Genomic DNA, 12,907 nt, shown 5'->3' with positions numbered 1-12,907 from the left:
GGGCCTGCAGGTTTTAGATGTGTCCTTGATCCAACACAGCTGATTCGGCTGATTTAAATGGCTAAATGACCTCCTCATCATGTCTTGAAGTTCTCCAGAGGCCTGGTAATGAACTAATCATTTGATTCAGGTGTGTTCACCCAGGGTGAGATCTAAAATCTGCAGGACACCGGCCCTCGAGGCCTGGAGTTTGAGACCCCTGTTGTGGACAGAGAGCCATATTCCTAACTGGAAAACTCAAAAACCAGTCTTATCTATGGTCCACCTAGACCTTACACAGAGTTTCTGTCTGTTCTCAGTCTTTATCTGATTTAGTGCCCAGCTAAGATAAAATAATTATTTTGGGTGATTTTAACATTGAAGATTGTTATCATCTTCAATGCCCTGTACCAACATAGAGCAGAGCAGCTACCTGAACGCTACCCCAACAGAGGTCGATCATCTTGTTAATAACTTTGCCTCCTCACTACGTACGACCCTGGATACTGTAGCTCCGGTGAAAACTAAGGCCTCAAATCAGAAGTACCTGACTCCGTGGTATAATTCTCAAACACGTAGCCTAAAGCAGATAACTCGTAAGCTGGAGAGGAAATGGCGTGTCACAAATTTAGAGGATCATCATTTAGCCTGGAGAAATAGTTTGCTGCTTTATAAGAAAGCCCTCTGCAAAGCCAGAACATCTTACTATTCGTCACTGATTGAAGAAAATAAGAACAACCCCAGGTTTCTCTTCAGCACTGTAGCCAGGCTGACAAAAAGTCAGAGCTCTTTTGAGCCAACCATCCCTTTAACGTTAACTAGTAATGACTTTATGAACTTCTTCACAAATAAAATTTTAATCATTAGAGAAAAAATTAACAATAATCATCCCACAGATGTAATATTATCTACAGCTACTTTTAGTACCATTGATATTCATTTAGACTCTTTTTCTCCAATTGATCTTTCTGAGTTAACTTCAATAATTACTTCCTCCAAACCAACGTGTCTTTTAGACCCCATTCCTACAAAACTCAAAGAAGTCCTGCCATTAATTAATGCTTCAATCTTAAATATGATCAACCTATCTCTAATAATCGGCTATGTACCACAGGCCTTCAAGCTGAAGCCTATCCCAGCTGTCATTGGACAAGAGGTTGGATACACTCTGGCTAGGTCACCAGGCTGATGCCAGGCTACCACACACAGGCAAACAACACCCATAATTCACACCAACTAACTGCATGTTTTTGGACTGTGGGAGGAAGCTGGAGGATCTGGAAAGAACCCAAGCAAACACTGGGAGAACATGCAAACTCAGAAAAGCTCCAGCCAGATTGTGCAGTCAAATTTAGCTACCAGGGACCCAGCAGTCTCCGATTCACTCTAAGAGCAGCGTGCAGATGCTTTGGAGAACTTGGGGAAATGAAAGGATTCAAATGATCACCTGACGTCTTGCATTTCTAAACCCATTTATCAGTTTTCAGTGATGATGCCAAACACATTTAGTGATGCTGACAGATACAGTAACCAGACTCAAAGTCAAAATGATTTCCTTCACTAACTAAAGAGCAACTTTCCTTTTCGAAACACTGTAAATCAAGTAAAGCTTATGTGTACAATCACAGAGGAGGGAAACATACCACAGAACAGCAAATGTTTAAGACATTTATTATCATACTGTCAGGGTTCATAGAAATCAACTTAAAACACTTGATCTGAAGGAGTGATTAATTTACGATTCTTGATGTTTTAACTATTTGCAGAGTTGAATTCGACTTCTAATATTTTCAACTTTGCTTTTACAACATGTACGATTTAACCATCGCTGGCATTACCTGTATGTTGTGCCTGTGAAGACAAGGAACCACAGCAGGATACAGTTCTCCACACACTAGACATCAGAAAGGGCCACAACATGTTTATCGACAACAACAAAACCCTAAATATCTTCAGTTACCCAGACAAGCTTGTGTGCATGTCTTTAAAATAATTTCAACAATATTTTTACATTTGCAAAACAGTGAGAGCTAGTGTTAATGCAGTTAATAAGAAGAAATGTATCAGTGACGCTAATTTAGGAATCTCAAGTTTTGAATTGCTCCCCTGCACCAACCCAGTCCTCGTTCTCCTAAATTACCTCTTACAGTTCTTAAAGGAACACAAAGGCTTGATTATTTCAGATAACTACAATTTCCACATTGACAAGCCCTTTGTAGACGTGCTCCACTGATCTTGGTACAGGGATGAGCCTTTTCTTACTGTTCTTTTGATTCCAAGCAGGTGGGAGGGGACTGAATCGATTACATTGGTTGCGTGACATCGGCTCATTTGGACGCCCACCAGATGATGATGGCGAGTATGACGAGCACGATGGAGCAGACCATAACCAGGATGCAGATCTTCTTCCGGGACTTTTGCTGCGATAAAGACGGGACAGCGGGGTTATAGTGAGGGTCTGTGCTGAATGACACCACAGAGTGGTGACTGACACACACCCACCTGATAGTAAGCAGCTCTCTGCAGCTGCTCTGTTCCTCGTTCTACGTGAACTTCAGCATTCTCCACGTTAGCCTCGATGCTATCTGCAGGAAGACAAAAAAATACACCACGGTCAGCTGGGAGCTAACAGCAAGCTCCTCTGGACATGTGCTGTCTGCAAAGACAAGATTTTTAGTTTGGTTAACTGGTTACTCCAGGCTGTGAAGGGAAACAAAAATCTAACGTATTTATACACTGAGATTTGAGCTCAGGTGGATCCTGCTTCTGCTGATTTGGCTCGAGTCCACCAGTTGATTGGACATGATTTGGAGAGACACACACCTGTGTCTACTGTCCTATTGCTGACAGCACATGTCAGAGCACAGACCAAGCCAAAACGTCCAGGGAAGGTCTGCAGACCTCAGGTTTGTATCAAGGCGCAGATCTGGGGAAGGGTCCCAGTAAGGTGCTTCAACATAGTCCTGAACAGAGGCTGTGGATACTTATGTGCATGCTGTGACTTTGTTTTTTGTTTTTAATACATGTGGAAGGTCTTCAGGAATAATTTACTTTATGGGCTATTGTGTGTAAAAATGTGGAATGAGGCTGTGACACAACGTGGAAGCGCTGTGAATGTGTTGTGCATGTTGGTCAGAGAGGACAGAGACCATTCTGGGTTGAGCTAAAAAGTGAGTGTGTGTCAGTTTTTAAGGAGGACAGATAGATTATTGATATAGGAACTAATTAATGGTTACTTCACAGACTAAGTGATGGGAATAACAACATTCCTGTTACTACTTACCAATCATCTCTCCCTGGTCATGAATCATCACAGCCAGGTCCTTGAAGATCTGGTTTACATCCATGACATCAGACTGTAAAGACAAAGATATTAGCTGAGCGCTGACGGGAGCGTGCTGGATGTTGATTATAGAAAGAGCGAGCCAAGGATCACCTCCAGCTGTCTGATGTTGGTTTCTCTCTCCTTGATGAGTTCCAGGTCCTCCTCTGTGATGGCCGCTTCCTCCGTCTGGGTGGTCATCTGACCACACTCATCTTGGCTTCACGTTCACATCAACATAACAACATTTCAGTAACCATGTGAAAATGTGTGGATTAGAATTGGATATATTTATTCTTTCCCCTCCATCTTCATGCGGACTCTAAATGGTCTTTATTTTTAAGTGACACTGCAGGTCTTCATGACACACTTGCAACAAATTCCAACCATGAACAGAGGTCACTTACTTATCAAAGGACACAAGCTTTTCATCCCGAGAGTTGTCGTCAGCCTAAAAGAGAAGGAAAAAATTCAGCACTGTCAATGCCAGGCTTGTTTTTCTTTTGTTTTGAAGTTAAACGGATCAAAAGACAAAGAGACAAACTTTAGGCTAGCGGGGAAACATCTGATGTAGAGGATCCTTTTTATGCTCTTTTTCAAGTCATTTCAACTCATTTTCTGGTAGTTTTTGGAAGGTCAGTGGTTCCCGACTCCTTTAATCATAATTTATTATATTGACCACTCTCACTTTTCATTATATCAAGTTTTTATTAGTCGTACACTCTGCAGCCAAACCCAAAAGTTTGATTCTGGAAGTTTTCAGTGGGAGAAATGTTTCGTCACTCATCCAGGAGACTTCTTCAGTCTCAGCTGACTGCAGGTTTCCAACCTTATAAACAGGACATTTGCATAATGACTGAAACTAGCACCACTGGCCTGTAGGTTCTAAATAGATTGTAGAGTCCTGGCCCGACAAGGTGGCTCTTGGAGGAGCCTGAACCAAAGTTCTGGCCATCCAAATGTTGCAACATCCCAGCATGCTGTTCTGTCTGGACATCCTGTCAGTCACCAGCTTGTGGTAAGGCTGTGATGAATAACAAAGTTCAGCAAAGCAGTGGAGCCACAGCTACAAACTGAGGCTAAATGTGAATGCATGGGAAAAATCAGCCACAGTTGCAACTGACCCATTATTCCCACTGCATGTACCGCGTTTCCATGTTTGCAGTGGTGTCTGTAAGGCCATGCTTGTGATATTTCAGACAAATTACTTGCAGCGTGGCTGGATTCACTTGTTCTCAGACAGTCTACAGTCTGTTGCAGCATTCATATGTTTTTGAGGACTCACAAAAGTGGACCCCAAGGATCGGGTCCCCCGACACAAACAGAGTAACATAGTGTACGCTGTTAAGTGCCAGGAGGATTGCCAGGATTTATACATCGGGGAAACCAAACAACCTCTAGCGAAGCGGATGGCACAACACAGAAGAGCAACCTCATCAGGCCAGGACTCTGCAGTCTATTTACACCTACAGGCCAGTGGACACTCTTTCAATGATGACGATGTACACATCCTGGACAGGGAGGAACGCTGGTTTGAGCGCGGAGTCAAGGAGGCCATTGACTCCGCGCTCAAAAGGGTCTTTCCCTCTACGTGAAAAGGGAAAGACCATCTCTGAATCGAGGAGGGGCCTAAGGGTACATCTTTCGCCATCTTACAACGCTGTGATTGCAGCCATTCCCCAACTCTCTGTGAATGGTACTCATGGCCATTGATCAGTGTTCTTTGATCAGTGGGTTTTGGTCAGTGATTGTTGATCAATGGTCATGAGAATTTGCATAATTATGATTAAGGAACTGACCTCCCAGCCCATTGTTCCTTCAGTGGGCTGGTTTCAGTCATTATGCAAATGTACTGTTTATAAGGTTTGGGGAAACCTGCAGTCAGCTGAGACTGAAGAAGTCACTTGGATGAGTGACGAAACGTTTCTCCCACTGAAAACGCTACGTCCAGATGAACAGATTCAACTTTTGGAGGTTGTCTCAAAGTTATTTTTCCTTCACCATACATGAAATGTCAACGAATGATGACATACTGTACACACTGTGTCCTGAGTGTGTGTGTGTGTGTGTGTCCTGAGCCACAATGTTGGCTGAATGAAATTCCAATTAAACCAAGTGCGTCTGTCAGCATCACTCAGCCTGCGCTGTAAGAACAAGCTCCATAGTCACACTTTCAAACTTAGTGTGCATATTTATCTTACAGTTTGACATCATCCATTGTTAGGTGGCTGTAGCTCAGGAGGAGCAGCAGTGGGAACTTTGGATGGGTGAATGAGGCATGTTGTAGAAAGTGCTGTGACTGTAAGCTATAGAAGAATCAGTACAGTGCTACTTTCATTAGGACATGTAAACGAGTACTTACTTGCTCTGAAGGCGATGAGGGCAGAGGGATTGATCCCAGCTCTTTCAGGTGTTTGTTGGTTTCTTTTGCCAGTTGGTTGGTGTAGTGTTGTGTCTGCTGCCTGTGAACACCAACAGTTCAAACAGCAGACAGACCATAAGACCTTCTAATAATTACACAAATACATTTCTTATAGGACAGTTCAACAGAGTCGCTACAGCGTGGCAGCGCTGGCTCTGAGAAAGTGAAGGTGACTGAAAGTGTGTTTGTTTAGCAGAGGAGATGATATCGGTACATACAGCCGATCCTGCAGTTCACTGGTGTCCTGTCTGGTCCCCAGGTGGTTCACCATGGTCTTTATCTGAGGCGCTGCCATGGGAACACAATGATAGCGCTCAGTTTTGGAAGAAAAATATACAAGTGACACAAGAAAGAAGCTGCACTTTGTTCCTGGTAGTTATACAGAGATGACATCATCTGTAGTCACCACAGTTTGATGCTGCTTCTTAATGTTCACATTTGTGTCAGACACGTGTGTTTGCTATGAGCCATCATCATCATCATCATCATCATCATCATCAGTGTGACCTGAAACAGAAGCTGAGGGATTTCAGAACATACACATAAACAACGATATAAGGAAGTGAAAAGTGCCCAGTGATGATCTGGCTGTTGTGTTCAATCGCTTGTACAGTTTTTCAGGTGTATCTGGGTGATTCTGTGTTTGCATTTGTTGTCCTGGCCGGGTCACTGCTTAAAGCCTCTCACAGAAAGGACACGCCTTAATTTGAGAAACTGTTCATTTTTCGCTTGTGTGCAGACTTTGTGGGTAAACAGTTCATACAATTTATTGGTTGCAATACTTTTGTAAATCTTTTGTAAAAGATATTAATAATCTAAATTGCAGCTTTAACTTATAGGATACGATTCCCACACCGGGGTAAAAGTGTGAGCTAGATAGGATGTTCTCCACGGGGCAACTGTGCTAAAGTCCCTCTGATGCTGGTCAAGACACTACATAACAGAGTGAGTAATGACTATAAGACATCACATATCCATATGTTTATCTTAATAAATGTAAGTAATAAATTATATATGTCAAAGATTTTTATGACAGGATGGGTTGGTGTAGCGTTTGTAGTTGTCAAAAACATAACTCCATTCCTCCGTGCCCGTCAAAAAATTTTCATAGAGAAATGACCCAGAGGTGTTGTTTCCAGCCTGGAGAGAGACTTGCAAATTCAAATGTAGTTTGGATGTGTGATTCCTACTGTGGTTCAGAGCATCTCTGTGGGTGCCAGACACAGCACATTTGTATTCCTCTCAGCAAAACAAATGCAGTGATGGCTGTGGGAATTTTGGTGCTGTGTGTAACCTCGGAAAACATGAATAATGCGTCTACCGCCTTTATGAGAAGAGACGAAACAACCAGAAGCTTTATGATCGTAAACGATATTCAAATAGAAATAATGAATATTTTAATGAGCATTAAAAGTACACACTGATATACGGGAACACATACATACACAATTATTTCAGCACGAATCCCCTGCTGTTTCATGCTATTACAAAATCTAAATACCACGACTTTCTTCATTCAGCCAATAAACAGATACATATTAAAAACAACAGAGTGAATAAAATGAGCTCTGAGAGTTTCCCTCGGAACAATTAACCTTCCCGACAGGTGGTGTGATATTACCGTATGAGCTATAGTCGCTTTGCTAACATTCAGAACAATGGCAGAACATCTAAGCATGTGCACATTAGATGAGTAGTGGGGAGCAATAACAGGTTGACAGAAAGCAGAGGTGCTCACAGCCATATGGTTCCGTTTACACGAATCCCCTCAGCAGCGTGATGTCATTATACAGCAGCATCACGGAGGAAGCAGGTTCACTCTGAAAGAGTCGTGCCTGAACCTCTATTCATCGATTCTTGAAGAGCGTTCACAGTATTGGCAGGTAAGACAAATCCAAGCCAAATTAGTTTATCAACTCATTGATGATTTAGGAGAGAAACCAAACCACACACATACACACACGCAGAAGCTGAACACATCCATCAGAAACCCATCACTTCGACTTGGTCTTCTCCCCTGGCAGCAGCACCCTGGGTTATTTAGACAAACCAATATAAGCCTCCATGCCTTCAAACATACACATTCATGAATATTCTGGTCAGGTCCGAACCAGTGGACGGTCAGGACCTTGCTCAGAGGACACCCAGGAGGCCACAGAGGAGCCAATCAAGTCTTAACGTGAGGGTCACCGGTGATTATGATGCAGGGGCATAGTTCTCATTACAATCCGCTAAGGCGAGACAGCATGACACGGGCCACAGCTTGGTTACTCATTCCTTACAGTTTCCTGCTCTTTATGCCTTGAAGCCTGGTTTAAAAAGAAAAAAAATATCACAATGTAGGAAAGTGTAGCCAAGCAGGCATTAAAATGAAATGGGTCACGCCTGGGAATGATTTCTTTTCTTCTTTTTTTTCCTGCATAAGTGATTTCAAAGCACTTCCTTTAACTCTATCAGAACTAAAGACCAGTGAGGAGTCACAAATGAATCCATGAATCAATTTTTAAACATTTTTTTAAGTATAGATAGTGATCCAACAAGTAACGAGCTGTTCACAGTCTTTCTTTTATTTAACTGAGAAAACACAAATAACCATTTTTACGATTTTATGCATATTACAGGGTTCGTACGCTTTTTTCAGGGTCAAATTCAAGCACTTTTTAAGCACTTTCAAGATCCGTTTTTAAGCTTTTCCAGTACCCCCCCGCCACACCGCCCCGCCAAAAAACAAAAGAGAATGCATGTTTCAATTTGCATCACCTCAGTAAGACCATGTGAAAAGACACCTTAGCTCCCCTTTTGTTAGGACATAGAAAAACGCACCACACAAAAATACTGCAAAAGGAACGGTCATCTTATATACTTAGTGTATAAACTCAAAATGCACATTTCACTTAAAAATTAAGATGTGCAAATTAGGGCTGCCACAAACGATTATTTTGATAGTCGACTAGTCACCGATTATTTTTGCGATTAGTCGACTAATCAGATCAAGCATCCATTGAACGTAAAACATACAGCTTATTGCACCAGCATGCATCTGCTCTTATATAACTATCATTATCTTACAGCTTTAAGTGTTTAAGGTATGTGCTAACTAAAATTAAAGACAAGATGATAGTTTATTGAATTGAAATTTGCAGATTGTTTCGGAGGAGTTTAATAAACGCAGCCGTCTGCTCCTTGCTATCTAAAATATAACAGGACACCGGAGTATATTCTCAAGCATCTCACACTTCTGATAATCACTCGTCTGCTTGATGTTTATTCAGCTGTGTAAAAACTATAACTTTCATCTCAGCCAAACCGATTTACTCAGGAACAAATAAAATACTGAAAAAAGCCAAACAATAACATTTTTAAGTTATCTAAGTGACTTATATTACATGTTTAACCTGAGTAGCGAAAGACGGCGGTGGGTTTGAAAACGATTTGCCGGGAGTCCGGTGTTCTCACCGGCTCTAGTGAGCCTTCAACCCCAGCTAGCTATCGAGCTAGTGGGTAACAGACATCTCCGAAAACGTCGGAGCGCTTTTGAAAATATGTGGTGTTTTGATAAACTGAGCAGATATTTGAAGTTTACACAGCTACATTCCCGCCTGAAAATATGTTAAACGTTTATTTTGTGACCCAGAAAGAATAATAAGAGTAAAATTAAAACTAACTAGCTGCCGCCATTGTTGGAAACTGAGGAGGGCCGCGATGGGTCGCGCTATGAATTCTGGGACAGTTTCTTCTTCGGGGTTTAACGGCAGCTGGCATCCCTGTGCATGCAGTGCTGCCATCTTCTGTTTCAGTCCGTTATCACACTCTTAAATCCTACTAATTCCTGCGTCTTTTGCGATCTTACAAAGCTTCAAACGACGTGTCGACTATTAAATTAGTCGTCGACGATTTTGATAGTCGACGTAATCGTGACTAGTCGACTAATCGTGGCAGCCCTAGTGCAAACGTGAACAAATCAACTTGTTAGAGATATTCTTCTCCTGTTGAAAAAAGAAAAATGAAAAATAAAGAAGTCTAGATATTGATGCTTCTTTCCTGTGTGACAAAAAAATAGGAGACAGATATTTGTTTGTTTTTTAAGTTATTTCCCAATAAAACTGTTTTATTGCTAACTACATTGCTGTCTGTATTATTCCTGAAGTCCTAAATGATCACCTTTAAAGTGTTTGTGCTAATAACATCAAGTCAGACAGGCATGGAGAACAGCACTGACTGTTTAAGTAGTTTAATGTGTAGGTGGCGATAAACACATTTTGAATGAAAGCCGGGGAACCTTGGTAGCACAGAAACAAGTGGCTATTCTTTGTGACCATATGGATCACTCACATTACCATTATTTCACCCAAAGGCACCAAATTAATATGCAAAAAGCTGCAGCAATACACACAAATATAAACAGTACTTGGTGACAACTTTGCTTTTAGCCGTTAACCCTCTGGGGTCCAGGATATAATTGGCCGTTTTTGCCTACTTTTGATTTGGCCTCTATATTTCACCATTAAAAACTGTTTATCTTGCCAATCTGTTATTATCTCATTTTGACATAATGTGTCAACACAATTTATCTAAATTCAGACAAAATTTAAAATACAAGTAGAAAGTGATATTTTTGACTGTAAAAACCACAAGCATGTTTAAGGAATCATTTTCATAACTTGAAATGCAAATAGAAATTGGACATTTAAAAAAAAATATGAACAAGTTTTGCAAACAACAAAGTTATATAGTACTGTTTACTAGAGCTGGGCGATATGACCCAAAATTCATATCTCGATATTTTTTAGCTGGATGGCGATATAAGATATATATCTCGATATTTTTTTAAAGCCATAAAGTAAGAACAAAAAGAGAGTTCTTAGTCAAAGCTGTGTCCCAGATGTCACACAGGCACTTTTATTAACATACAGCATAGATGTACATGAAAAAAACTACTCAAAAATAAATTATGAGCATTTATTAAATAATGATGCTCTATAAATAAAAGAAAACTATGTTGTTTTGTGCATAACAAAGAGCTCACAATTGTGCAGTCAAAATGTAAACTAAAAGACGTTGAGCATAATAACAAAGACAGATTTCACAGCTGCTCTGTTCCCAACTTCTACTGCGTGACTGACAGCCTGGAGTTTGAAATCCGCTTCGTAACCATGTCTCTGAACAGGTGCCATTTATGGTCCTTATACACACACAATACGGTAATATTACGTTGAAGCACAGTACGTATTACTCCGCGAGGCTCCTCGGTAGCCGTAATGCTCCGACAATCCATCAAGCGGTGCAGCTGCTTAGCTTACCAAAGTCGTAATAAAACATTTTTTGACAGATTGCTGAGCGCTGTGTATCACATAAAATCGGTTCGCGGTCATCAAGCACAACCAGAATTCATACAAAAGGCGCGCAGTCAAATTTTGAGAAAATGAAATGATTTCAGGCCGTGCATGGCGTTAGCGTGGCTAGCTCGTTAGCGTGGTTAGCTCGTTAACACGTTGACGCCGTCCAGCGATGCGCAGTAACTCATTAACGGAGATTTGCCGTGTCCATCTTGTCGCTGCCTGCAGGTGAAGCGATGGGGGAGGAGGGGGAGTTGTGTTCAGTGAAGGAGAGGCGAGGTCGAGTAACGTTGTGTAAAGACAAAAGTGGACGAAAGAGAGGCAAACTTGCGGCTCCGCAACTATAACTATAACGTAACATAGACTATATCGATATAAAGGATATTGTCACATCTTATATCTCGTATAAAAATATATCGATATTTTTAAAAAACTCGGTATATCGCCCAGCTCTACTGTTTACCTAAAAATGCAGCCAAGGCTCAGACGTTTTTTATATAACCATTCAAAACTATTTACAGAACAATCAGCTGTGCTGCATCAAATAAGAAGGCACACAAATTATTTATGCAACTCCAAAAAATAGTTAGTGTCCACTATAACAGATGAGAACAGCGCAGGGATCAATCCTGCAGGTCTGACAGCAGGTGTGTCACTCAGCGTTTACACTGCAATCTGTCTTTGGTGGCTTTTTTGCAGCAACTGTAATGGTCACTAGTAGAACTGACACACAAAACAAAAGAAAACGACTACACTACACACTAACTACACAAGACAACACACTAACTTGAGACTCCAAACACGATAAACGTCACAAATCTCTCACGTATCAAAACTCTCTCTCTCTTTATAGCTCTCTCTCTTCCCTCTCTTCCCAAACAACCAAATACCACATGTTGCCGTATCATTTTTTGATTGGTCGACATGGTACATTTTTCCACCAATAGGCAAGGAGTGTTTTTTTCTTTTTTCACTCACAAGCAAAGCGTGTTTGCTAGCGCTCTCCATAAAAAATGCCGTTTTTACCGTTTCTTCCCGGAGTAAACGCCACTGTTTTATTCAGAATATACTCCCCCCCCCCCAAAAAAAAACATCGGTTTTACGTGACCTATCAACACAATTTAAAAACTGGTATATAGTTTCAAGTCCGCACGTTCGACCCAAGTTGAAATGGAGACTCTGGGTCCGTCGACCCCAGAGGGTTAATCAGAAAGCCTTAAGTTAGCTAGTTATGTATCGGGCTAATGTTTAAAGCTTTCACTTGAGTAAATTAACTCATGTTACTCCTAAGTAATATTAGCTAAGTTCACAGCATATTCCGTAATAGCGCTGCCATACTGCATCACTCTCAGTGCATTTCAATCATTTCTCCAGCGAGTTTGACAGCTAGCAAAATAATAATCATAATTTAAAAAAAAAAAAAAAAATAGCATGTGTAACGTACGCGTACTGGAAAATTATTTACTAGGACTTACCTATCATGCGACCAGAGAGCGCAAACTCCGCCATTGTTGTTTTCCATCATTAAAAACATTAAAAGCATTAAAACAGCAACCTACAGGTATGTTAGCGCACTCATCCCCGACTGTCCGAGGGAGGGGCGGGGTCACATATTGAAACAGACCCAAGGCAGCCCAGGCGGGGAAATTTTGCTTTTGCTTTTTGCAACTCATTTTATTTCTCTATCTGATAAGAAAACAATTCAATCAGATAGCTATTTATTGTGAATGAAATACAGTTACATTTTCAAGCACTTTTAAGCCCCACATCTGAAATTCAAGCACTTTCCAAACCTTGAAAAGAGGACATTAGAATTCAAGCACCCGTACGAACCCTGATATTATGGCA

At 41.1% G+C, this 12,907-nt stretch overlaps 1 protein-coding gene across 1 annotated transcript; it reads right to left on the bottom strand.

The window, feature by feature from the left end:
• Positions 1-2,000: 2,000 nt before the first annotated feature.
• Positions 2,001-12,618, bottom strand: LOC120440500 (syntaxin-12-like). The gene is made up of 8 exons (XM_039613145.1): positions 12,535-12,618; positions 5,942-6,011; positions 5,664-5,763; positions 3,709-3,752; positions 3,416-3,521; positions 3,263-3,335; positions 2,482-2,564; positions 2,001-2,399 (listed from the first exon to the last, which is right to left on the bottom strand). Exons 1-8 carry the CDS (start codon positions 12,566-12,568, stop codon positions 2,307-2,309), a joined length of 603 nt encoding a protein of 200 aa, XP_039469079.1. The 5' UTR covers positions 12,569-12,618; the 3' UTR covers positions 2,001-2,306.
• Between the last annotated feature and the right edge of the window lie 289 nt (positions 12,619-12,907).

This window comes from Oreochromis aureus, linkage group 6 (assembly GCF_013358895.1).
Source record: "Oreochromis aureus strain Israel breed Guangdong linkage group 6, ZZ_aureus, whole genome shotgun sequence".
NCBI lineage: Eukaryota > Metazoa > Chordata > Actinopteri > Cichliformes > Cichlidae > Oreochromis > Oreochromis aureus.
This window is presented reverse-complemented; position numbering and strand designations above follow the sequence as displayed.

Excerpts from the sequence above, each read along its gene's own strand:
- LOC120440500 (XM_039613145.1), bottom strand. The coding sequence starts at position 12,568 with ATGGCGGAGTTTGCGCTCTCTGGTCGCATGATAG. Across the intron at positions 5,764-5,941 it reads AGTGAACTGCAGGATCGGCT|GCAGCAGACACAACACTACA; the intron begins GTATGTACCGAT and ends TGGTGTTCACAG. Across the intron at positions 2,400-2,481 it reads AGAGAGCTGCTTACTATCAG|CAAAAGTCCCGGAAGAAGAT; the intron begins GTGGGTGTGTGT and ends TCTTTATCGCAG.